Raw genomic sequence first — 27765 nt, 5'->3', positions numbered from 1 at the left:
ATTTCTTCATGCTCAGGCAAAGTGGCATCTCGTGATGGCTAGAAAATGGGGAGTTTGATGATGGATATCTATAAGGTAATGGAGTGTACTACAATGTGTGAAGAGTGGTATTCTGACATTCATGTTTTGGCTGTTGTGACCTGTGTGCATGTCTTCTTCAGGTGACAGTGCGTATGCCTTAGAACCCTGGATATTGACACCATACAGTTCACCAAACAACCCCACTGAGCAGCACTACAATATTATACATAAATGCACCAGAGGGATAATAGAGTGGATGTTTGGACTGTAGAAAAACTGATTTCGGTGTTTACATAAGAGTGGAGCAGCACTACAGTATGCACCAGGAACATCATGCAAACTCATGGCAACTACTGCAATGCTGCACAGCATTGCCACCTGGAGAGGACTACACATCACAGTGTCAGACTCTTAGTTTGAAGATGACGATATTGCACGCCCAACACAGCAGTGAGCAGAGGAAAGGAGATCAGTGGAGGGAAGATGGGACGGGACCACATTGCCAACAATTATTTTGGAAGGTAAGTCTGCAGTTATAATCCATTTGATCATGAAAACAAGAAACAGAAACGTAATGATGTTAGAAAGAAAGTTTTTTAATGGATTGTATGTATTTTAATTTCTTCATTAACAAACAAAGATGTAGCAAATGATGGCCATGCTGGTTAATCCCCTAGATATGAGCATTATCAGATATGAGACACATAAAAAATACAACAACATTAATGGTTTCTGCCCCTGCGGCCTGATGGTGTACTCTCGTGAAGTGTGGCAGCATGTGTCCGACTACTGCTGCTTCTTTGGGTTGTAGTATTGGTAGTGGGCACGCTACTGAAGCTAGAGAATTCCTCGCTACTCTCACCATCACCAGATGTTACAAGTGCAATGCGGTCAGTTTGCGTTGCCTCAATCGCTGTTGTGATGAGTTACAAATGCTTTGCTACGTCGCCACTGAAATGGCCCATTTTGACTTGGACATTAACTGTTCTCCTACAAAGGGTAGTTGTGGCATGTGTCAACCTGCCGACTGAACTGCTTAGAGTGTCCATTCTGGTAGCAAAGGGCTTCTCCCGGCGCTTTTGGTATGTGTCAGTGTCTGATCGTTAGACACACACTTTTCAATTACAGCTGTCATGCTGTCCAACCCACCTGTACATTTGTGTTTGATTTTCTGCCAACTGTCTAGATACATTGGCCAGTCCAAAGGACATTGATTGTTCCATTGTCTGTAACCTCCTATTCATGATTTTTATCTGTTTTTGTGTAAGGCGTTGAAGCTCAATAATGGAGTTCTCAATGCCACAAAACACCTGGGTGTTGTCAACTGCTTGTGGACTGAACGGATTGGTTTTGAGACAGATCTTTGCCTGTGTTGTGGGTAACCATCAGGAGCGTCCGGTACACATAAGAGCAGAGGGGCGTGGCGGGGGAAGTCGACATACGATGCGCTAGGGAAAATAAAATAAATAAAACCACTTACAAGGTAAGTGATATTATTTATTTATTTATTTTATTTTCCCTATCCCGTCATCTGTCGAATTCCCCCCGCTTCGCCCCACCGCTCTTACCTGTACCAGACATGCCTGATGACCATGTCCCAGAAGTTGCTGCTGGCGTGGTCTCACAACAGGAGTTAAGCCTGTGCTTGGCTGTGGTTGACCAGCAAATTCCTCTCCTGATGCATATTGCAGAGTACATACTGTAGTACCTGTGTGATGTTGGGGGTCCATAGTATGTCCCATTTTGATTATACTCCTCATGCATTTGAGTGGCATCACCCTCCTCTTACTCAGCCCCTTCTGTGTGCTGTGCAGCATTGTTTGTGATGCAGAAAAAACATATAATTAATGTTTTCTGTTTGATTTATACCAACATGACATTCATTTGTTTTTTCAGCACAATAAAATGTGTCTAAGACATACACTACATTCAATGTACTACATGTCCCTTAATGCACTTGTATGTCCGCAGTGAATGCTAACTATACATGTATCTGAGTACATATTACATTGGACAAGATGCACTTACTTGGGCCAGGTCCTGCGATTAAGGGTCTATGTGTCCAAATCCTCCAACGGCCTCTGGCTCAAGGGTGCCTTCCACTAGCATTTCTATGGATATGGGTAGTTACACTCTGGAGGGTTCGCCTCCTGTGGAATGATTTTCTGCCAGGCGAGTGGCTACCTTTTCCTTTGTCCTTGACCTGGGGTCATAACAACATTTGCGGAGTTCACCCACTGCCCGCTGTGTCACTCCAACTGAATTGATTTGTACCTGCATGTCCAGTCAGATTATCTTTTGTTGGGCCTCAGGGGCCATCAAAGATGCTTTGCCAAAGAGCTGCTCATGATTGTGCAGCATTCCTCTGTGAGGATATCTAACTCCCGTTCAGAAAATAAACCCTTTCTTTTTCTACCCCCAAACCTCTTATCAGCATCCTCGCTTGCCATACTTAGTACAAGTTGTGTCCTCCTTGCCACAAACACACAAACTATTAACAGTAGTCTGCAGCACCTCCTCTCAGTAGGCTTCACAAGATGGCAATGATGAATGCTTCCTAGTTTGAGGGTCATTCACCTGAACCAGTAAGTACTTTTATGTACTTCTGGGTGGGGGGAGGGTGTAGTTTGCTAATCAATTGCAATTTGAAAATCGCAAATCCATTAGCAATTTTAGAAATTGCTATTTGCGCCCCTCAAATTTGGGAGTTGCTATTCAGAAGGCATTACCCTACAGTCATTCCATTTAGCAAATTCTTAATTAAATATTGCAATTAGGCAGTGGTTTCCAAACTGTGTGCCGTGGCTCCCTGGGGAGCCCCAAACCTAGCCAGGGGCGGGACTCACCAAGCACTTTAATGATTTAATGAATTTAATGTTAAAGAGTCTGTTGGCTTCAGTTAAACTAATTAGACCTAAAAGCATGATGTCAATGATTTGTGAGTGACATGCCTAAAACTGTAAATGTATGGCTTATATGATGTCATGTCAAGGGAGATTACTTCCATATTTCACTGGATCCCCATAGTCCAACACTCCCAGAGTAAGTGAAAGATCTCTGATTTTTTTTGTTAGACTCGCTAATAGTTTCGTTTTTTTCCAAATGCATTTTACACCAATGTAAGCAATCAGGATAGAACAGTTGTCCTATCTATTAAACACATTAAATATTATTAACCATTGACACTTTTATTTGAACCATAGGTACTTCCAGTTCATATTTCTTTCAGTACACACACATTTTCAGACAGACCTGCTCTCTCCTTGAGCACAGCGAAGTAAAACACCGTACACGGCATTATGCCATCATTTGGAAGAAAGAAAGAGGGACGTTTAAAAAAAATAAGAGGGCTTGCATTAATTTGGAGGCAATTTTAGGGAGCAGACAGCAAAAATAAAATTTTGAGTCACCCTGCTGAGACAGGTGTGTAGGCACGTATGACATGGGTAGAAAGGCATGCAAATGTTCTTCAAGCACCTTGGCAATGAGGCCTACATGCACAGGGGTGCTATCTAGCACTATAAGTGGGATACAAAAGTTTAAGAGGGTACTCTAAAAAAGGCATGGGCAAAGAAATGTAAGTAGGAATATTATATTAGAGGCGCTGCCTTAGTAATATGAAACACCCTGCATATATGATTATAATACCTTCATCAGTTTCATCCCAATGATTTTCAGGGAGAAAAAAAGTACTGCAAACGCCAGGATTACATACCCCACCCTCCCAAAAAAGTAAAAGTGGGGAGCAACGAGTAATGGCCAATGGGCCAAGGGAGCCGCAGTTCAAAAAAGTTTGGGAACCACTGCCTTAAAAGGGTTGCCTAGAGCAGTTGTATTGCTTAATTCTTCCTTAACAATTTAGGGCCAGATGTAGGTGGCTAAATACCGGTCGGTAACGCCGAAATTCTGTAAATTTCAGCGTTACCGACCGTTATTTAGCCATGTGCGATGTAGGTAAGGAATCGGTAAATAAGGAATCGGTAAATATTGATTCCTTAATACTGATCCGGTATTTCTCTTGCATTTAAGGAATCGGTAATACCGATTCCTTAAATGCAATGTAGGTAGCACTAAAAACATTCCACCTCAGCCTTAAGGAACCACTATTTACCATCAACTCCAAGTTGGTAGTAAAAAGCAATTTCCTTACAAAAAGCACTTTTTTGCTTTTATTTCTGTGCCATGCGGGACACATCCATGCCCTTCGGGCATGTATTTGCGCCACATGTGCACACATGCACATTTCAGGGGTGCAACAGGGTGTCCTTTGGACACCTTGGCACCCTTGAAATACCTCCCGCTATTAACGATTCGGTAATACCGAATCGCTAATAGTGAATGTCTTCCTAGTCATTCCTATGGGCCTCCTGGCCCATAGGAATGAATATCTAGGTATTCCTTAATAACAAATCAGTATTACCGATTCGTTATTAAGGAATGTTAAGGAATCTCTAATATTTTAGCGATTCCTACCTACATTGCATTTACCGATTCCTTAATACCGATTTGGTAATAATCGCCATTAAGGAATCGATAAATGGAACTTACCTACATCTGGCCCTTAGACTCCATAGTTTCCCTAAACTTATCATTACAGATTGAGGCCCTCAATTCACACCTCGCTTTTGGAAAGAATTGATCAAAAAGACCAAATACTTTCCTTTGACTGGCTATCATCTGCAAACCAATGGACAGAGAGGTAGAATCAAGCCATTGAATGATTTCATACACTCTCTATTGGAGTAGGTGGATCTATCTGGCAGAGTTTGCTTATAATAATTCACTAAAAACTTCCACAGGATCATCTCTTTTCTATTGCTCTTGTAGCATTTTTCTACTCATTTTTCCATCTTGCCTTTCTTCCATCTCATGCTCTTATTTCACACATCTCTCAAGCATGAAAGAAGAAAGAAGACAGTTTGTCAACCTCTTCTCAAATAACAGGCAGATAATCAGATATACGCAGAACACCATTGTAGACTTTCTCCTGTCTATCAAACTGGAGACAAGGTCTAACTGCCATCTGCCAGGATCTCATTTAAAGTTTTCCACTAGGTTTGTGAGTCGCTCTAAGGCTGATGAGTTCTGCTGCAGCACTACGTTAATTACCCAATAGATGTCAGATATATTCAGTTTGCCATGTTTTTTCACCATTAAATCAGCACTATCAAAACTGGTAACATAGCATTCACTAGTTTTAGTAAATGGTTCACAAGAATACGGAGTAGAGAATATCTTGGACTCACACATTTACCTTGGGCAATTTTAGTAACTCATTTCTTGGAACGCATATGATACGTTTGAGTGACCATGTGTTTATAGCTATCTCTAAGGCCAGAAGAGATTAGACCTGGAGATTATAGAAGACCGGCCCATGAAAATTAGCATTTGATATAGCATAGATATAGTTCCTGGTCAGGAGCTGAGCCTCTAAGACATATAGGGCAGAGTTGGTATATTAGGTGTGCACTGGCACTGGGTGGGTACCCAACATCCGTAGTTGTGGCTTTTTCGCTCTCACACCACTTCAGTAGCTGGGTTTAAGTTCCAGAACTAAGTTGTTTTCTCCCTATCCAGTTTCCATTCCGCTCTTTTCTTTTTTGACCCATGCTTCAAAGAGATCACACACAATGGTCAGGCAATGCCAAGTTAGTTGAGCTGGATGCTCTGAATTTCCATATGTTACTAAATAGACATGATTATAGTTAGTTCTTTTCAAAAGGAAGTTGTGTGCAGTCTCCACTTCCCTGTAAGAGAGCCTGGTCTAGCGTTGGCACAAGGTTCTGGAATCCATTTGAAGTAGACTGGACTCAATTATTTGGTAGTGAGTGTATTTAAGAAGTAAAGGAGAGTTCATTGGCCCTATAAGGTGTTCCAAGCCAAAACTGGATAGCTATTTACGAAATACTTTATGAGAATTTAAGCTGCACTGTATCACGGTAATGCAAAAGATGGGCAGTGGTTTGTGACAATTTTTTACCAATCACATTAGTGTCAACCATCAGTGGGATGCTACTTCATCTTTTTATTTTACCCTTACTTGGCTCTCCCTTCAGAACCAGCTTGGAGCATCTGAAAAGGGGAAGATTACAAGCTTACTGCAAGAAGATCTTCTGCTAACTACCAAGAAAATTCAGAACAAATTGAATCTACTTGGCAAGGGCTTTGTTTCAGAAAAGAGCAAACCAGTTTCCCTACCTGGTATATAGGGATGTATGGACCTGCCTCTTTTGTTAAGACTGGAGGTGTTTTGGGGTATAGGGAGAGCTGCCTACATAATACCTGCAAAACATACTTGAGTTCAGTAGAAACAGCCCTGATAAAAACTCCTGGTAAATCGTTCTTTACCTATACAAACCTTCCAATCAATGCTACCACTGATTTAGACCACCAGCACTGAGCCAGCATCAACCCACTGAGACAACTTTGTTCAATTTTAGTTTCACTGAGGTAGACACTTCCGTCACCTTGGCCACTGTGTGCTGCAGATTAACAGCTTTATACTGGAGGACAAAACTGAGTGTTGCACCTTCCTTTTACCTAGATGGACAGTGCATCATTGTTTGACTTAAAGTATGTACAACTACACTTTGACTCTTTCCCAGTACTCCTTATGTGAGCTGGAATTTAGACATCTATGAGCAAGAGTTACCACCTTCTCAGAGCTTGGGCCAACATGAATTCAGGTAGCCGACTAGGTTTGATGTCATTTTAACACATATTATGTGTTAGATCAATGCACTGTATTGTGATTTGAGCTGAAAGACCCTGACAGACATTGAAAGTTGAGATACAGTGAACCCCTTTAATTCCTTAAAAGCACATACCAAGGGACTGTGCTGTTTGGTGGGGTGTCAAAACGTGGCCCTTTTATAAACCATAGAAGATGTTCCTTTTTATTGATCTTAAGGATGTGTTCACATTTCCTTCACTCATTTAAAACCAAGGTCTCTCTCCTTTAACCATTTTTTTAGTTTCACTATGTTATTACCTTTTCACGGAAGCCTAGACTGAGCCATTAAGTTCTTTATTTCTTAACTGCCTTCTTGCTTGGTTATGCTGTTAAATATGAAACTGCACATATTTGGTCAAGGATCTCTGTGCTGCTCTGGCCTTCTAAAAAATAATCTGTTTATTTAAACAGGTTGGACTGTGGAAGTTAAACCCAGAGCCATTTCCTCACAAACATCGTATTAATTTTCAATATTCTGTAACAGCTTAAATGTTCCCATATTATATCACACAGACCTAGTGCCAACGAATAGATGGTTGTTTACATAGAATATATATATATATATATATATATATATATTTAAAGCTCCAAAATCCAAAGGATATTAACTCCAAAAGGAATGCAGCACACGCAGGGGTGGTTCCAACCAAGATGTTTATTGTTGGAACGCTCACAGCAACAAGACGCGTTTCGCCATCGTGCTTCGTCAATTTGTGCAGAGAGCCGAGGCGCCCGTCTGCTTTAAAAACGTCATTCACAATGTAACAATCAAGGAAGGACTAACAAACAGCAATCTACCATGACCGCCATCTTAAGATGGTCAAAATAACATTGCGAAAGGATGGCAAAATGGTTAAAAGATAAAATATATAAATAAAAACCATACGTTTAAATAAACAAGATAAACCATCATTTCCAAGCCGTTGGGAGTCCCTCAGATCAAGCCCTGAATGGGCACAGATGTAGTGAAAAAGTATATTGACACGCAATCGTGTCACAATCAACTCTAATAATCATAATGCTTGAATTGCACAGTCATAAATACGACAAAGGGCAAATGCGCGCATACATCAAATTCCATGCGTAATACGTAATTAAACCCTGGATGGGCCTAGTCATAGACTTCACTACAAATGAGATATAACATTGCAAAAATGACAATAAGATTAAAATTGAGAAATGTCTAGAGATGTAAATTTCAAAAATAAATATGTACATATATACATATTCAGCAACTTTCCAGAATGAAATGATAGAAAACACCATAATTACATGAATCATCAACCTAAATGTACTGATAATTCCTCATGCATATTCAATCCATGAGGAGTTTTGCATTGCAAGTCAATAATGTACCTGGATTCCAAGCGTCTTAACTTCAAAAGGCGATCCCCCCCTCTGATATTAGCAGGTACACTATCGAGACAAGTATACACCAACAGATCCCTATTGCTTTTGTGCAACTTCTCGAAGTGCCTGGCCACAGGGTAGGAGGCATCCTTGTTAGCAATTGCACGCATGTGCTCTAAAATTCTAAGTTTCACTGCATTGGTTGTGCTGCCTATATATCGAAGGCCGCACGGACACATAAGACAATAGATGATGGGTTTAATTACGTATTACGCATGGAATTTGATGTATGCGCGCATTTGCCCTTTATCGTATTTATGACTGTGCAATTCAAGCATTATGATTATTAGAGTTGATTGTGACACGATTGCGTGTCAATATACTTTTTCACTACATCTGTGCCCATTCAGGGCTTGATCTGAGGGACTCCCAACGGCTTGGAAATGATGGTTTATCTTGTTTATTTAAACGTATGGTTTTTATTTATATATTTTATCTTTTAACCATTTTGCCATCCTTTCGCAATGTTATTTTGACCATCTTAAGATGGCGGTCATGGTAGATTGCTGTTTGTTAGTCCTTCCTTGATTGTTACATTGTGAATGACGTTTTTAAAGCAGACGGGCGCCTCGGCTCTCTGCACAAATTGACGAAGCCCGATGGCGAAACGCGTCTTGTTGCTGTGAGCGTTCCAACAATAAACATCTTGGTTGGAACCACCCCTGCGTGTGCTGCATTCCTTTTGGAGTTAATATCCTTTGGATTTTGGAGCTTTAATTACGTTTGCGGGCACACCCCCGCTTTGTGTGCACCCGCTCGTGTGTGCAGTTGGCTGGTGTTTGGGAGCTGCTATATATATATATATATATATATATATATATATTGCAGCAGCAGCATTTCAGATATGATAACACCTGTAATATGATGTGAGAGATACTTTAAGGTCAAATCCTAAAAACAAAGAGACAAGCATAAGATGCAATTTTGAAGTTATGGTACAAGAATATTGACTCCAAAAACGTGTTTGAGCATAATATTTTGGTTAAGCTATTGTTTGTGCAAGCATATCGTGGGACACAATATTGAGAGTGAACATATCGCTTTTTAAAGTTAACAAATGATATGTATATGTAATATTTACTATCCTAAGATTTTGTGGTAGGATATTGAGATTTATCGATTATGTAATATGACTTTTTTGTAAACATTTAATTTAGAAATAGGTTAAATTATAATTATTTTTACAATATTTCTGTGATCACAATTTTTTGGGTTGTTGGGTTTATCGGGAGAATGGATGGACAGTATAATAAAAATATTATTCTATGCTTAACTTATGTTGAAGTATATTAACAATCTTTTTTATATGTGACAGTGTTCATTAAATATATTTTTGGGTGCTGTGGATTTTATGGGAGGATTAGGTGGGTTTTGTATTATGTTGAAGGTATATGATGATAACAATGTATTTAATTAATTTCAATGTTTATCAACTTATTTATACTTTATATATTGTAATAAATAGGAAAAAGGTTTTCTTCTTTGGCGGGTTGACTGAATAGTTTATTGTGATATGGAAGATCTATGTACATATATATTGGGGCATCATTTGGTGAGAAATGGAAACTAAAATTTTTATATACTGTTTAAACTGTTTAAAAAATATACGGCTTAATATAAAAGATACGTAAATAATAATTTTAAAAGAAGGTTTTAAAGGTGGTTTAATGTACAGATATGCATATGCATAATCTTAGCAATTATCATACAGTTGTAGAAAATATATTTATATTCATTATAATGTAATTATATATGACTGTTTTCTTTGTAAAAATATTTTACAATGTTGCATATTTATATATTTTAACATAATGTGTGAGATGTTTATGAATGCCAATTAAATTATTATTTTTGCATAGGAACATTTAGATATAGTAATGATAATTTAAACCTAATTGTAGAGAATTGTGTATGTACTATATTTTGAACTCAACATTTTAGTTAAGTCTACTTTAATTACTTAAAGTAGTAGTAAGTCAACTTAGTTACAAAAATAGAGTCTATTTCATGTTCTCAATGTTTTGGTTTTGGTTATTTTTGTATTCACTATGTTTTTTAATGATATTTTTCATTGTTGATATTTTTGTGCCTACCACTGTAAGTTCTGAAATCTACCACCCAAGTACTATGATCTTTTTGTATCACAATATTTTCATAGTTGATAATCTGACAAACAATCATTGGGATAACATACTGTAGAGTTTTTAAAACATATTTATATTGTTATTATTTACAATTTAAATACAGTGAGAACAAATGTTCCCCCCTCTATTATTTAGGGTGTCATGCTTATCACAACACTACTTAATGCTTTCTTTCCTTTCCTCTACTATATTTAGAAAAAAACATTAAATACTGTGAGGAAGCTGTGATTATTTTGTTGATTGACTCTGAACAAGACATATATCTTAAAGAAGGCTATATTCTTGACAATCACTTGTTTGCTATGACTGTGCAAGACATTATTGTTAAAATGTTTTGAATATAATCCTTTAAATGAAACAAAAAGAAAATCCACAGATGTGTATGGAACATATGCAAAGTTATTAACCACTTCACTCTTATCAGCTTAGCTCTGATTATAGTAAGTTTATTCCCTTAACGGATCTGCACTTAAAACCACTTACCATCATCTGCATCGTCATTGGACATGATGGCTACACATTTCTCCCACACCGTCTTTACATCAGCTCTGTAGCGATCACAGGTACATAGTAACATGGGCAGGAGAAGTGTCTGCACTACTGAACACCAGAGAACGCACAAGATCATCCAGTCATAAGATTTATCAAACTTCAAGCTAGCAAAGCTCACAACCTAGGGATATAAAACAAAGATATATGTTTAGAACTAATATGAAGATATATTGTCTATGTGATATTTCTGAAATTTTTATTGAATCAATGTGTGTCACTTATAAAAGCAAATGTGCCTTACAAGCCAGCAGCCGAATATCATCATTATCCCTGACAAGGTTTTAGCTCATTGAAGGTTTTTTCAGTAGCTAGTAAGATGGTGTAGGGCTTAACTTGAGATGTGAATGGACATATGGTCATTTAAAGTACAACCGACCAAGAATTGGGAAAGAAAATCATGGCTGCATTTAATGAATGGATTGAGTTTAGAATCGTTAGTCAATATGCCTGATAATGTCTATAGAGAGCTTGAATGATAAGTGAGGCCATCTCTACATGTTACCCAGTGTGGTGTCATTCAGTGAGAAAGATTCAAGCACTTTTCATTTTAAGATGTCAACAATGCACTCTAATTGTAGTAATATTATCTGTGAAGTGTTTAATCTTCTATTCCACAAATTGATCTATCCACATAGAGACTGCCAGGCTGCCTTTGGACACACAGGTTTACGGGATTAAGAGATTTGACCTCGCCCATAACTTGGGAGAACTCCACTGTCATTGTCTTCATCATGTAACAAATAATTGATTCTAAAGCCATGAAAATATGTAGAAATTGTGGTTACACATTGAACTTCATAATATCATTATGCTGACTCCTATTGAAAAGAAAACATTCTGAAATAATCCACAGTCAACAACGTTCCAATATTACACTTCTTCAACACTGCTACCAAGAATGGAGGAAAGCACAAGAACTGGCACAAAAGTGAAAGATAAAGGTAATAGACAGTCAGCCTTAAAACAGTTGTATACTTCTACCCAGTTCCTCAACATTTGTTGACTGCTTGTAAGTTCTAATAATTCCCTTGATTATTAAAACCCACATTATCCCATGGCAGACGCATAGCTGAAATGGTGTTTCACCACAACCCCTATTGGGTGTAAGGTTGGATTTAACCAAGCAATTGGTGTCTATGACTAGACTAGACTTAGGGCCTGATTCACAAAGGGCCTCCGCATTCATGGCGGAGGCCCCGCAGTCATGGGGGAGCCTCCACACTGGTGGAATCTCTGGAATGAGATTCCTCAATGTAGAGACTTCACCCCGAGTACGCAGTCTTCCCCGTGACTGATCGGCCTCTGTCAAAAGTGCAGAGACCCTTTGTTAATCAGGCCCGCACTCTTTAGGGTTCATGTGATATTCTAGAGTTAGACTTCCAATATGGGTTACTGGGCACAAGCTTTAGTTTATAATCCAAAGATGTAGGTTGTAGAGTGCCTCGGAGGTATCACCTAGTCGGACTTTAGGTGTGAAATTTTGAACAAATAATAAAGCGTTCCCTGAATATAGGGAACGACCCTAGGGGCGCTGCTGTGGTGGATCGCCGATGCGATCTTTTATAAAGTAAAACTGAATGTTTTAAATAAGATAGAATAAATTGTGAAGGAGTTTTCAATAAAGTTCATCAATTTTGAATTTAATCAATCCGTGTTCATCAGTTTTCAATGTTGTAATTCACATCAAAAGTTTTCTTTTAGTATACTTGAGGAAACTCTTAGAAAACATGGTCCCAATGCATTTCGTGCCTAAACAGGCACTTCATCAGGGGAATCTATCAGAGAAAATATATTTGTTTGAGGGTCCACAACTTGGTAAAGCAACTATAACATATTAGAATGTGGTCATGCAAAGAAATCTGAAAAGTTTCGAAAAAAGGTGATGTTAGAACCGGCATCTAAATGCGCCAGAAGAAAGATGAAGTACTTTGTGAGTGATTGATGTCTGTTTTTGTACGTGCATTGGAAAAAGGTGATTTAAAATGAAAGAGGGGACAAATAATAGTGAAAATGAGAACGCTGACCAACGGACAAAAAGTGTGCATGCTCTTAACATCGCTGACGTGTAAAAAAGAAAAGTCACCACGAATGCCATGTCATAACTGCAATAATTGTCATGCTATCATCAAAGGAACTACCATTAACCATCCTCGCCAGGGCACCCTCATACAACTCAAAGTCACAGCGACTTGTGATTCCATGAATTTGATTTACTTACTCAAATGCCCATGTGGTTTAGTATATGTGGGCAAAACAACAATAAAGATAAAATCCCGCTTAACAGAACACAAAAGCAACATAAGAACTAAAAATGAAAAATCAGCCATAGCTGTACACTTTAACGATCGGAGACACAACATTGCCCAGCTGCAATTCATGGTACTTGAAACCATTACCAACATTGACAACCAAGATGTGAACAGAAAACTACTACAAAAAGAAAATCAATGGATTTTTAGACTTGATTCAATGAAGCCCCACGGGCTCAATGACCGCTTGGAATTCTCCTGTTACCTGTGAACTGCAATATATGATGTGATTTGATGTTTTTCACCTTTTGACAATCGGAATATTGATGCACCTTTACTTTTTCTTTATCCCTTTTGTTCATATCTATTTACCACATATTGGTTGGTTTTTCTAATCACAAGCCACTTTCTGCAATCAGCTTTCATTTAACTTTATATACTCTTACACATCCATTACATCGTTATCACATTTTTGTACTGTTTTTCACCCCTTCTCAATATGGCCGACACTTTTTTCACTTGTTTTTCCTGTCCCAAAATGGCTGAACACTTTTCAGAGGGTGCTCCTTAGACCGTCGTCGGTTTCAATGACACCACGCTGCCATCTTTTATAACCGGCGTTGTCGCCGCATTCTTATCTAACACTCAAGATTGGAGATCGAGAGAAATGCTCGACACTTTACAGCTGTAAGAATTGCACACCCGACCCTGTCTGAGATATGGGGTTTATATTATTCGCTACACACGGTGTTTTGGATAATTTCTAACAAGCTTCAACGATCACGTTGTGACCGCACTTTAACACACATTTTAATGCTTATCCCTTGGTGGTGACTTTTCTTTTTTACACGTCAGCGATGTTAAGAGCATGCACACTTTTTGTCCGTTGGTCAGCGTTCTCATTTTCACTATTATTTGTCCCCTCTTTCATTTTAAATCACTTTTTTCCAATGCACGTACAAAAACAGACATCAATCACTCACAAAGTACTTCATCTTTCTTCTGGCGCATTTAGATGCCGGTTCTAACATCACCTTTTTTCGAAACTTTTCAGATTTCTTTGCATGACCACATTCAAATATGTTATAGTTGCTTTACCAAGTTGTGGACCCTCAAACAAATATATTTTCTCTGATAGATTCCCCTGATGAAGTGCCTGTTTAGGCACGAAATGCATTGGGACCATGTTTTCTAAGAGTTTCATCGAGTATACTAAAAGAAAACTTTTGATGTGAATTACAACATTGAAAACTGATGAACACAGATTGATTAAATTCAAAATTGATGAACTTTATTGAAAACTCCTTGACAATTTATTCTATCTTATTTACAACATTCTGTTTTACTTTATAAAAGATCGCATCGGCGATCCACGACAGCAGCGCCCAGAGGGTCATTCCCTATATTCAGGGAACGCTTTATTATATATTCTAGAGTTACTCAGATATTTTAGCAAAGCAGCAATATGACAATCTATATAAAATTGCAAGACATTTATAAACGAATTAAACTGATTTAATTACTCCCTGTAGTAAATAATAAATAACTAATAGCCTATCATTCAGATTCATTTCAGCAGCCATTTAATGAGATTTTCATCACCGTTTTATAGGGTGAAATAATCTCTAATTTATTTTTTGGCTTCCAATGCTTTTTTCAAGTGCATGTTTGAAAAGTCAGTCTACAGTGGGCAATGGAATACAATGTTTTTAGCTGCCTAATTTACCGTTGGATGAAGGGTAAACCAAAGTTTAACTGAAGAACCATTATTAAATGTAGGACAGAGGGTAATAGCCATTAAGTTTCCGAGACACTGAACTTGAAAGTTCTTCAAACTGAGCTTTCATGACAACTTTTTTCAAATAGACCAGTATGGATCATTGATCATTTAACAATCTCCCTCCCTTTGCAGATTTGGCCTGACTTTTCAAAACCAGGAACATTGTGGCAGTGAAATAGAGGTCTCGTTCGGTTGTGATAAATCTGTGTAGCTTCTGACAGTGTGAACCATGCAGTTATGCTAGAATGTCCTATCTTAGTTGCCACAATCTCTAATTCAGCTTTGATGTTGTTTTTGTCTTTTCTGAAAGATAAAAGGTTACAGATAAAGCGTAGATTTTATTGGGGACATTCACATGGGCTGCCATTGCTATTCCATGTGGAATACTGCAGTACTCCTGATGTCTCAACTAATCTTTAATATATACTTGAAACCCATTATTGACCTATGGAGGGCAAATGTAATTTAACGTCAATGCCATGCAAATGGAAGACAAAGAGATACCAGTCATCTAAAGAGGGCTTGCTTTTTGTATCATCGTGTGAAAGTTGCTGCATGACCATGGCCTAAAACTAATAGCCACTCAAGCATGTGATGGTGAATGTTACTGTGAAGTTGAATCCCCTATGTCTGACCTTTGATTGTCTTCGTGGTATATAACCCTACAACTTTGAGTTCTGTCTAAATTGTCAGACTTACAAGTCCTTTGCTCAAATGATTCGATTGATTATCATTAAGATTAGATGTAATTGCAAAGATAACTAAAAGGTCTGTGTTAGCCTAGTGTCCTTGAATGTTTCTGACTGCATGTTCTTTAGTTTACTTCTCTGCTGAAAGGTAGACTGCTAGGTTCTATAGCCACTGTGAAAATATATCTCAGGCCTTTTGCCTTTTAAAATGTTTCAAGTTTTTTGGGAACTAAAATTGTTCTTCCTCCTTCCACAGGGCTTTTCTCCTGTCTGGGTCCCGGCACTTCTACTTGGCCCGGGGACTTCCTCAGCAGCACTCAAGGAACCACAAGACAGCACCTTCTAGGTCTCCTGGCCACCATAGTCCTCTTACAGGGCACCTGGGACCGTGAAAGTCAGGGCACACTCCCACAGGACCAGTCCATAGAACATCCAGAGCCTACAGTGAATGAGACTCAGATAGTGAGACTCACTCATGGCAGAAGTTGAGAAAACATTCAGTCTAAAAAGCCATCAATAAAGGGGATTAAATGGGATAGAACTATTTTTTATACCTTACCTTCAATAATAAAAGACATGAAATAAAAACAAGAACAAATTCGTTTTTTCTTTTCCATTTTGCAAATTAGTAAGGTCCATTTTTAAAAAGACTGACTTCTTGTTTCACATGCTCCTTCAATTTTCCGTGAATTTAGCTTGAAATACTTTTAAAGACTTTTACCATTGCACCACAACTTTCTTTTGTGAACAAATCACTCTTTTCACTCTCCCCTCGGCTTTCACGCTGTTTGCTCACGTGGCGGCCATTATTGGCTAATTTTACCTGCAACCTTCGCTGATTGGCTGACTACGAGCCAATCAGCGCACAGCCCCAGCGGAGTGCATTGTCTCCCAAGGCTTTAAATGAACACTATTTCGAGGATGCGCAGCGGGCGTGCCGCGGGCGCGCCAAAGGTGCACCCAAGGCAAGCCCGTCTGCGCCCGTCTGCGCCTGTATCGGGCCTAGGGACACCCCCCCTGCTAGTTTTCTACAGAATCAATCACCGTATAGGCTCCAGTACAAAGCTGAACAGCTGAAAGCCTTTAATAGGCTACCTCACAAGTGCAACCCTATAAATCTAAGTCAATTGAATTATTCTACTTATACATGTCCTACTTGTCCTCTTCTTTTTATGGACAATCCCCATTTACAACCTTCCGTCAATAACAAACAAAATAGGCCACCCAAAATAATTAAGGCAGCGCTCATTAATGTAAGATCATTGCCGAAACACAAATATGAAATAGCCAATATTATTGAAAATTGGATATTCTTTTCCTTACAGAAACTTGGGGAGACTCTTCTTGTAGTCCAGATTTCACCACAGCTACTCTCGAAGGCTACACGAATATCAGACATGACAGACTTCTAAAAAAGGGAGGAGGCATAGCTATAATACACCGTAACAACTACACGCTACGAACAGAGCCTATATCCATCACTACATGTGAAGCGATTAACTTCACGCTTTTCACTCCTTACTCCAGTTCATTTAGAGGCATTCTGCTATATCTTCTAGAGCCCATAGCAGGGGAAAATAATTTTACCATCTTGGGAGATTTTAACTTTCATTTAGAGGCCCATAATCACTCAGACACGACCTCTCTCCTTACAGAGATGGAAGCAGTAGATCTAACACAATCAGTTCACTCCGCCACGCACTCCGCAGGACATACGTTGGATGGTATATTTTCAAACCTCAATTCTCTGTCTACAGAGAAACCACTCCCTTTAACCTAGACTGATCATGCTGCTGTATCTTTTATCATTTCCCCTTCTATTCCTCTCCCTCCTACCCCAGTAAAAAGTAACACATTTAAGGCATGGAAAAGTATTCAGCTCTCTGAATTCAGCCATAAATTGCACAGTATGCAGGAAATTAATACATCGAATCCTGAAATAGCAGCCACTATTTATATTAACCGGCTTCGGAACATATTGGACGATACGGTTCCTACCAAAAAAAATCTACAAATAGAACATCCAACTCAGCCCCTTGGTTTAACGAGGGTCTTAGACTAGAGAAACAAAGCTGTAGACGACAGGAACGTAAGTGGCGCAAAAATTATCATCCTGATGAAAAAACCTGCTACACAGAAAAATTAAATAAATACAAACAAATGATCATTTTTCATAAAAGTATTTATTACAATAACCAAATTGAGACAGCCCAGGATTCAATCAAACAACTATATCAAGTTGTCACACATCTAACAGGGCAAGATAAATCCACCACAAGAGAAGCTTCTCAATCTATGTGTTTCCTCACCTGTTCTTCGTTTGGTCTGCAGTAGGAGCTTCGGACGGTGAGCACGCAGGAGCTGCTCTTCACACTATAATCTCCTTTGCTAACTGCTCGCGGTACCCGCTCCGCGGGTCCCGCTTCGCCTTGGGTGTTTCCAGCGCTGCTGAAAGGGCGCTGTGCCTTTGAAGACCGCCTACAACTGAGCCTCTGTGGTGTGGTGTGTGCAGGGCTGCGAGCGTGGTCAGGCGCGGACTTCTAGTCCCAGGAGCGCCTGACACTCGGCATCACCAGCAGCTGACCCGCTCTCCCTGCTGGCTCCTCCCCCACCTCAGCGCGGCTATAATCCAGCTTGTCAGTTTCTCTGGCTGTTTCCTCACCTGTTCTTCGTTTGGTCTGCAGTAGGAGCTTCGGACGGTGAGCACGCAGGAGCTGCTCTTCACACTATAATCTCCTTTGCTAACTGCTCGCGGTACCCGCTCCGCGGGTCCCGCTTCGCCTTGGGTGTTTCCAGCGCTGCTGAAAGGGCGCTGTGCCTTTGAAGACCGCCTACAACTGAGCCTCTGTGGTGTGGTGTGTGCAGGGCTGCGAGCGTGGTCAGGCGCGGACTTCTAGTCCCAGGAGCGCCTGACACTCGGCATCACCAGCAGCTGACCCGCTCTCCCTGCTGGCTCCTCCCCCACCTCAGCGCGGCTATAATCCAGCTTGTCAGTTTCTCTGGCTGTTTCCTCACCTGTTCTTCGTTTGGTCTGCAGTAGGAGCTTCGGACGGTGAGCACGCAGGAGCTGCTCTTCACACTATAATCTCCTTTGCTAACTGCTCGCGGTACCCGCTCCGCGGGTCCCGCTTCGCCTTGGGTGTTTCCAGCGCTGCTGAAAGGGCGCTGTGCCTTTGAAGACCGCCTACAACTGAGCCTCTGTGGTGTGGTGTGTGCAGGGCTGCGAGCGTGGTCAGGCGCGGACTTCTAGTCCCAGGAGCGCCTGACACTCGGCATCACCAGCAGCTGACCCGCTCTCCCTGCTGGCTCCTCCCCCACCTCAGCGCGGCTATAATCTAGCTTGTCAGTTTCTCTGGCTGTTTCCTCACCTGTTCTTCGTTTGGTCTGCAGTAGGAGCTTCGGACGGTGAGCACGCAGGAGCTGCTCTTCACACTATAATCTCCTTTGCTAACTGCTCGCGGTACCCGCTCCGCGGGTCCCGCTTCGCCTTGGGTGTTTCCAGCGCTGCTGAAAGGGCGCTGTGCCTTTGAAGACCGCCTACAACTGAGCCTCTGTGGTGTGGTGTGTGCAGGGCTGCGAGCGTGGTCAGGCGCGGACTTCTAGTCCCAGGAGCGCCTGACACTCGGCATCACCAGCAGCTGACCCGCTCTCCCTGCTGGCTCCTCCCCCACCTCAGCGCGGCTATAAATCTCTTCAATTACACCGCAACGCGGGAGTGCGCCGGGAGAAGCCCGGGACAAGGGCGGGACCGTCTGAGGCCGTCAGAGGCCGAAGGAGGCTGGGCTGGGCCCTCTTCCTTGGTTCTCCAGTTGCAATTTAAGTTGTTTTGTTGCATCCATAGGCTGATTTTGTATTTTTATGCTCTGTCAATTTGGTATTATACTTTATAATCGTTATTCTCTTAACTTTCCTCCCTTTTTTAATATAGTCTCATGACGGCTAAAAAATTACGCTCTGGACGAGTGATTGTGGGGAGATCTGGGTCGAAAACTAAATCAAATCCCCTACGAAACAAAATAGCGTCTACTATGCAATTGAAGGGTCAATGCCAGCTTTTTAATCTTTGGGATAAAGGGAAAGACAAACCCACTGATTCACAGTCCACGACCGAAACTCCAGGTTTTAATGTCGCGGTGCCTGTTAATGGGGTCATTGATGTTTCCTCTAGTTTAAGCTTGGTGGCCAGTCAATCTCTACCAATTTCAGTTAGTTCGGAAGAACTAAGGGGTTCACCTTTGACGCTAAATAATGTACTTCTGAATCAGAATAGTCACCTTAATTCTTCGGGCAATATGCCCGCAAAATCTGAAGATAATGCTCCTTCCAAAGCTACATTAATGGATGCACCTAAAGTTTCAAGGAATACTGATTTTTTACTAGCTTCGTCAGTTACTTCCCCTGTAGTAGGAAATGAATTCACTCTGCCTGATATTGATTTAACAGCTCATAGGGCGCGGGTGGAATTGGTTCAGGGGAATTCTAAAGGTGTGCCTTTGGAGGAAGTTATAACGATTTCAAGTACTGGTCCCCTAAGTAGCACTCCTTCTAATAAATTAGATTTCTCCCTCCCACAATTAAATTTTACAACCTGCTCAGGGCCAGTGTTGAACAATTTAGCCGAGGGTTCCCCAAATATTAACGGGAGGCTAATTTCTAACTCTTTGTCCTCTTTGGAATCTATCTTGTCTTCGATCTTAAGATTGCTGGAAAAGTTTGTGGGAGGTTCGGAATGTATTTTTGATACCGTAACACAGATTTTGCAAGTTCTCCTGTTAAATAAAATCGAGTTAGTATCAGATCCTCCTATTCCAGTGGCTTCCCTGTTGATGCCTCAGAAAATAAGCGCTCCTGCCTCTTCAGCAGATTTGGATTTAGCGCCTTCTTCTCCCCTGATAGAAAGTCAAAAGGAAAGGCAGCCTATAGTACTTACAGCTATCTCTAAACCCCCCAAAGTGGTTTCGGCTGGCGCTAATTGTATAGCCCCACATAGTGATAAGATAGAGGTAATAGCAACTCCCCCTCTTAATTCTAAATCCGATTTGCCTTCCCTCTTTCCGATATTTTCCTTGCCATTAAATAAGGAAGAGGAAATTTCTAAAGGAAAAACGGGATTGATGGGAAATACGAGTCCCCTGAAACATAAAAAGATTAGAATGAAGAAGAGGAAACCTATCCGTAGGTTTGCTAAAAAAAGACAGAGGAAACTTCTTTTTGAAAAAAATGTGGAAGTAAATATAGATGATTCTCCACAGGTGGAGCAGTCTCTCACCCCTAAGGTTGAATTTAGGGTGGCATCGCCCAAGGATGACGCCCCCTCCTCTGATCTAGGTCCAGTAAATTTAACTAATCCTTTTCTTCCTAAGGTTTTTCTCCCATCCACTAATCCTTTTTCCTATTGTAAGGTTAATCCAGGTTCTTGCCAAGTTTTATCTAAGGTTACCTCTCCATTTACTATTCCGCCTCTGTCTAATTTAAATCCTATAGCAACACCCTTTCAGGCTCCACCTTTAACGACAGTTGTCCTCCCAAAAGAAAAAACAATTGTGGATACGTTATATCTTGATTTTTCTCCCCTTTTTGAACCAGATTTAATTTTGAATAGATCTGCCCTATTGATCTGTTTTAAAGAGATCGAAGGCTTGAAATTAGTTCAAACATCCGATTTAGATCTTGTACTTCTCCTTAAATCTTATGCGGGGAAACCTTTAAGATCAACAAGGGTGAAATTTTATTCAAAAGTGGTGTTAAACCTGGTTTTACAATGGGCTGAGGAATTACAAATTAGAGGGATAGATGTGATGCCCCACTTTGGGGAAAAATGTATTTCAAATAATGCTGCTAATCCCTCATTAACATTTTCCTCTAATTCAGATGTGCGACTGTCAGATTGGTCTAATCTTGGTTCTGAGAACCTAAAAGTTTGTGTGGCTAGAAATGAAAGGCTGGTTTCTTACAAAAACCCTCCCCTTAAGCAAACGGTGAAGGATGACCAATCCAAATGGAGTTGGCTTCCTGGAGTTCTTGCGAGTAAATCTGCTCCCCGTTCCACTCAGGATTCCAATTTTTAACAGGGAACTGAAATTTATCTCATGGAACACTGCCGGATTCAAAGATTATAAGGAGAAATTAGGTTTCCTTCATGCTCAAAAGGCAGATATAATCTGCTTGCAAGAAACCTGGGTCGATGGAAGTTTCGTTTTGGATAAAGATTATTTTGTTTTGGATTTTAATGCAACCAGCACTAGAAGAGGTCATGCTAGGGGAGGCTTAGCATGTTTATTATCTAATAGATTGCAATGGAACTATTCTCACTATTTGGATCCAGGAAAACTGTTTCATGCAATAACTCTGAAAGATGTATTTGAAGATTGCCCGAATAGATTGCTGATTGTGGTAAACATTTATATTCCCCCCAACTGTAGTTTTAATAATGGTTTAAAAACTTTATTCACTTTTTTAACTAAAGTCTTGGAGATCTCTCCAACTCCGCATGTGTTAATGTTTGGGGATTTAAATTGTAATGTATCTAACTGCGGGTTGGAGTTATTTAGCAATATTCCATTGGAAGAGTCTCTGAATATACCTTCAGCCCAGTTTCCCCCCAACATAAAAACTAACAAAAGAGGTAAACTTATTTTAGATGGTTTACTTAAAGCGGACTGCTTAATTGTAAACGGGAGGCTTCCGTCTGATATCCCGGCAGCTTTTACTCGTAAATCTAATAAGGGAAAATCTATTATTGATTTTATCATGATAGATTATGCCGGTTTCCACCTATTAAAGGATATGAAGGTCATTGAATCGAATCTGAGTGACCATAATGTATTGACGCTTTCTGTTTCCATTAGTCTTCAGAAAGTGGTTCCATGGAGGCTGGATATAGATTCTGTGAATTTTGATTCCAGCTCAGGGAAATGTTTTTGGAACCTCAGTACTGTGGAAAACCTGGCGCCTCTTTTGTGTGTTACTGTCGAGAATCTTCCTCTCTGGGAGGGGAGAGAGCTGTCTTGTTTTATTAATTTTTTAGATTCTGTAACCGCTTGTGCAAAGGAGAAATCAGGTGTGAAACAGTCTTTTGTTGCCCCTTACCCTTTGCGGGCTATAAATAGAGAAATAAATAAAGTTGTAAGGGGGCAATTTTTATGTTTTACCCAAGAAGCTAAGTCTAAGTTGTCCATCCTGAAAAGAAGGAGAGTTAGGCTTAAGGCTCGTTTAAAACGCTCTAAGGAAGACGCCCTCTGGATTCAATTGAGGGAAGCCTCTTTTAACCACCAAACTAAGACCTTTTGGTCCTTAATTGGCAAAGGCTGCGGTACTAGAGCCAGTCCTACGCCCATTGCCATTGAGGAACAGGTGTGGGTTCACTATATTGAGAAGTTGTACAGTAATAATAATTCTCATGGTATTAATGTTGGATTCGATAATGCTGCTGTTACACTTGACTGTCCAACAGAAAAGGAAATTGAATGTGCCATTAAGAACATGCGTTCCTCTGGTGCGATGGGTCCTGATAAAATCCCAATTTTAGTATTAAAAAACCAGAGTGAACTTTGGAGTAAAATACTCTTTCCAGTGTTTAAATTCTGTTTTTTAAGTGGAATAGTCCCCCCCTCCTGGAAAGGAAGCATCATTGTCCCTTTGTATAAAAAAGGGGCAAGAGATCTACCACAAAATTATCGCCAAATTGCCTTGCTTGACGCCATTGGTAAAGTGTTTGCAAAGTGTGTGCTTTCTTTAATTAACGATTGGGTATCTGAACATAATATCCTTCCTCTGGAGCAAACAGGTTTCAGACAAAATCATGGAACCTTAGATAACCTGACCGCATTGCAAGTCATCAATGAAAAATATGTGAAAGTTCGGGGTGGTCAGGTATATGGCGCCTTTATTGACTTCTCCACCGCTTTTGACAAAGTAGATAGAAATTTGTTGTGGAGAAAGTTAGTTAACCTTGGTATGCCTGCTTCCCTTATTAAGTTAATTCGTGCCCTATATTCTGACACTTGGTGCAGAGTTTTACTTGGAGGTGATCGCGGCGTATCCAAATTAATCCCAACATCTAATGGGTTGAAGCAAGGTTGCCTTTTGGCTCCGTTGCTATTTTCATTATATATTGTTGATTTACCCATCACTCTTTCTGCCTGCGCCGGTATTGCCCCATCCTTGGGGGGTGTTCCAATTGCATGCCTTATGTATGCAGACGACATCCTAATTTTGGACCTCACCCCAAAGGGCTTAAACAATCGGTTGCATGCACTTTTTGAATACGCGGAAAGTCATTTTTTATCAATAAATACGGCAAAAAGCAAGGTGATTTGTTTTTCTGGTAGAAAGAAGCCTAAATGTTCTAACTTTTCATGGGTTGTGGGGGGGGAAAAACTAGAATGTGTGAAATCTTATACCTTTTTAGGTAAAATTGTCACTCACAATCTAAGTGACAAATCACACACAGATAATAATTCCCGGAAGGCTATTTCTCAGGGAAAGAGCTTAGTTTCCCTATATAAAGCAACAGGTAGAAGGCATTTTTCTATTCTCTTAGATGTTTTTAGAGCGAAAGTTCCAGCCTCCCTGTTATATGGAATTGAATTAGTTGATCTAAAAAAATGGAGTTTTCTAAACTCTGCAGAAGGAAAAATTCTTCGGAGTTTAATGTCTGTAGGCACTGCAAACTCAACTGCTTCCTTGCGACAGGAATTGGGTTTACGTAGCAGCAGGGTTCAAGGTCTTGCTAGTATTATACGCTGGGTAGTAGCTTTATCTAAAGGTGAACCCAATACCTTAAGAGACCTTATAAAAAATGAATTACTAGGATCGTTTAATGACTTCTCATCAATTGTAAAAAACTTTAGACTTGCTGTGTTACAATTGAAATTGGATGAGGAGACTTTATTTTTACTGTCCTCTCATCAATTAAAAACAGTTTTGAAGTCAGCCTCGTGGGAATTGGGGTTTTGCCTGGATAGAGACTTCTGTCTAGCGAAAAAAGGTTGTACGCCTGTTATTGAATCTTATACCCTGCGGAAAGCACAACCATATATGTACTGGAACATCGCCCATGGCGTGAGACGCCTGGTGTACTTATTAAGACATAATTTGCTTCCGCTAAAAGTTTTACAAGCCAGCTGGTTTGGTTGTTCGGCACGCTGTGATCTTTGCCAATTACATGATCAGGATCTAGATCACGTGATGTTCATCTGCCCTACACTGATGCCTTGCAGGCGTAGATGGTTAAGATCAATCTGCCTACAACTTAACATATTATCAGCATCTTCGTTTAAGGCAGCCTTGATTAACCCTCCTAATGAAATGTTTGTTTTTAAACTGTACAACTTTTTTAAATGTTTTTTGGACCTGTATTAAGATATCTCATGTGATTGTGATGAAAATATCTTCTTTTTCTTTTCTTTTTAAGTATTTGTGCTTTGTATGTATATGTTGTTTTATGTGGACCTCATAAAGAGTTCCTTATCATAATAAATAAACTTTGAACTTTGATGTGTGACGATCTAGCAAATTATTTTCAAGATAATGTGTGTAATATTTATTCTAAATTTAATAAATATTCCACTTCCGTCACCAGTTCTAAAATAGTCCCAGATCACATCAGCCCTACTAGTGACAACAAAAATAGATCTATCTTCCAATCCTTTGACCAGGTAACGCCGGAACTAGTTAGCAAACTTATGTTGACCATTAATTCTGGATCCCCAGACGATCCTTGTCCCCCTTCAATTTTCAAATTAGCCCCTAACATCATCAGTCACACACTCACAGACATTTTTAACGCCATTTTCAAATCAGGTGTCTTTCCATCGATATGGAGAAAGACGGTAATTAAACCTCTCCTAAAAAAAGCTACGCTCGATCCTTTCAATGTTACTAGCTATAGACCTATAGCATGTCTCCCTTTTCCAGCGAAAATAGTGGAAAAGATTGTGAATACCCACGTTTCTGATTTCATAGATCTTAACAACTGCCTTGATGATTCACAGTTTGGATTCAGAAAGGGTCATGGCACAGAGACCGCCTTGATTAAGGCATCCGACGAAATTAGAATCATCATGGACGGAGGAGGTGCCGCGGTGCTTAAATTACTCGATCTCTCCGCAGCCTTTGACACGGTCAATCACGCTATTTTGATCGACGTGTCAGGGAAACAGGAATATCAAAAAATGCCATCTCCCTTCTCTCTTCCTTTCTTGCCAACCGGGAACAATCTGTGGCCTTGGGCAGTTATTCGTCTTCTCCATTTGCTCTTCCCTGTGGTGTCCCATAAGGATCCTCGCTAAGTCCAACGCTTTTCAACATCTATGTAGCAGACTTGGCGAGGATCAACAAAACACATCGTCTAGCAGTAACATCTTATGCTGACGACACTCAGCTCGTCTTAGCGATTAACAACAATGGACTGGAAGTAGCCACAAACTTCCAACAGGGAATGCTTGCCATCAGCAAATGGATGAACGAAAATTGCTTAAAGCTGAACTCGGACAAAACCGAGGTCATGGTTTTCGGCAATCTTACCCCTACATGGTCCCCTATTTGGTGGCCACAAGATCTTGGACCTCCACTCATTCCAACTAACAAAGTCAGAAATCTTGGGGTAATCTTTGACAATAAACTATCATTTCAACAGCACGCAAATACAATAGTCTCTGCATCATTCTTTACCATAAGAATGATCAAGAAACTTATGCCGTATCTTCCCACAAATACAATAAAAACCTTGGTTAGTACCCTGGTAATGTCCCGAGTTGATTATTGTAAGGCCCTTTTGACCAATGCTCAAGAAAAGGTTTTAAATAAACTCCAGCTAATACAAAATGCCGCTGCCAGACTCATTACTGGAATACCCAAATTCAAGCCAATATCAAAAACTATTCGACAACTTCATTGGCTACCAGTGAGACACAGAATCAAATTTAAGGCTTTATGCATAGCTTTTAAATCCATCCATGCAAAAGGACCAAGGTTCTTAAAACACTCTCTCTGCCCCTACAAACCATCACGTACATTACGATCCTCTTCGGCTAATCTCCTTGAGATTACAAAAACCAGGGAATCAACATGGGGCGACAGATCCTTTGCAATCGCCCCTGCCAAATTGTGGAATTCACTGCCAAACCAAATAAAAAACACTGCAACTCTAATACCCTTTCGTAAACAAGTAAAAACATGGCTGTTCAATCAATAAACTCATACTCAGTGATTACTCTATCCATGCGCCGAGACACCTTCGGGTATTTGTGCGCTTAACAAATTCTATTAAATAAATAAATAAATATAAAACCCATTATTGCCATGTCCTGTCTGATACATTCAAATAGTTCTGGAGTTTAGCTGTCAGTGCTTTGCACTCTAGGGGCCTGATTCACAAAGGTAAACCTACAATTTTGTGTAAGTTTACTCTTTTTCAGTATTCACAAACTATGATTTAATAGTAACTTTACAACTGCGTAGAACTCAGCCTGTCCTTTCTTAATGTGCAGAGTCCTCCGCCCCGACAGCAGAGTCTCCACAGTCATAAAGTTGCTATTAAATTGTAGTTGGTGAATCCCAAAAAACAGAGTAAACCTAGATATAAGTGTAAGATTTCCTTTGTGAAACAGGCCCTAGGAATTTCTTATTTACCCATTATCTGCTTTACCCATCACAAGTATGGGCTTTTCAAAGACCACCATGTAGAGTTTAGCTGGCCAAAATCCAGGACTGGTTAAAGGTGGCACCAAATGGATGTAGTCACTTGGAGCCTTGTTCGCATGATTACTAGGAGTTCACTCTTTCATATGCATCCTCTACAACCAAATATTGACAATGCCCACTTATTTCGCTTTTTTATTCTGTACATGTTTTACCAAGCTTTCCAAACCCAACACCACCACAGGGATTTATCATGGAAGGCAGCTGTCCATGCTTCCCGAAAACAACGAATTGGTGCGGGGCGGGTGATACAGTGGGGCAGACTTCTATGCCTCACACGTCCACCAAGCCCTCCTACTTCTCCATTATCCCAACCAGGCCCACAACCACCCCCAGTTCCTCCATAGCTGATGTCACAGTGTCATGTCAATGCCTATACAATGCTCCTACTGTCATTTTATAGTCCTACGTATGCTCTGTGCAATTTTAGTGTTACAGATGGAAAGATTTCACTGCAGCCTCTTCATGCATGTATTACATTGTC

At 40.2% G+C, this 27765-nt stretch overlaps 1 protein-coding gene across 1 annotated transcript in view; it reads right to left on the bottom strand.

The window, feature by feature from the left end:
• Nucleotides 1-27765, bottom strand: part of GPR153 (G protein-coupled receptor 153) — a 478673-nt gene that overhangs the window by 23902 nt on the left and 427006 nt on the right. The window contains exon 4 of the mRNA XM_078642619.1: nucleotides 10792-10981. Coding sequence (XP_078498745.1) covers nucleotides 10792-10981 — 190 coding nt within the window. The remainder of the gene's footprint in view (nucleotides 1-10791; nucleotides 10982-27765) is intronic.

Source organism: Lissotriton helveticus, chromosome 5_1 (assembly GCF_964261635.1).
Source record: "Lissotriton helveticus chromosome 5_1, aLisHel1.1, whole genome shotgun sequence".
Taxonomy (NCBI): domain Eukaryota; kingdom Metazoa; phylum Chordata; class Amphibia; order Caudata; family Salamandridae; genus Lissotriton; species Lissotriton helveticus.
Note: the sequence above shows the minus strand (reverse complement) of the source record. Positions and strands in the feature narration are given on the sequence as shown.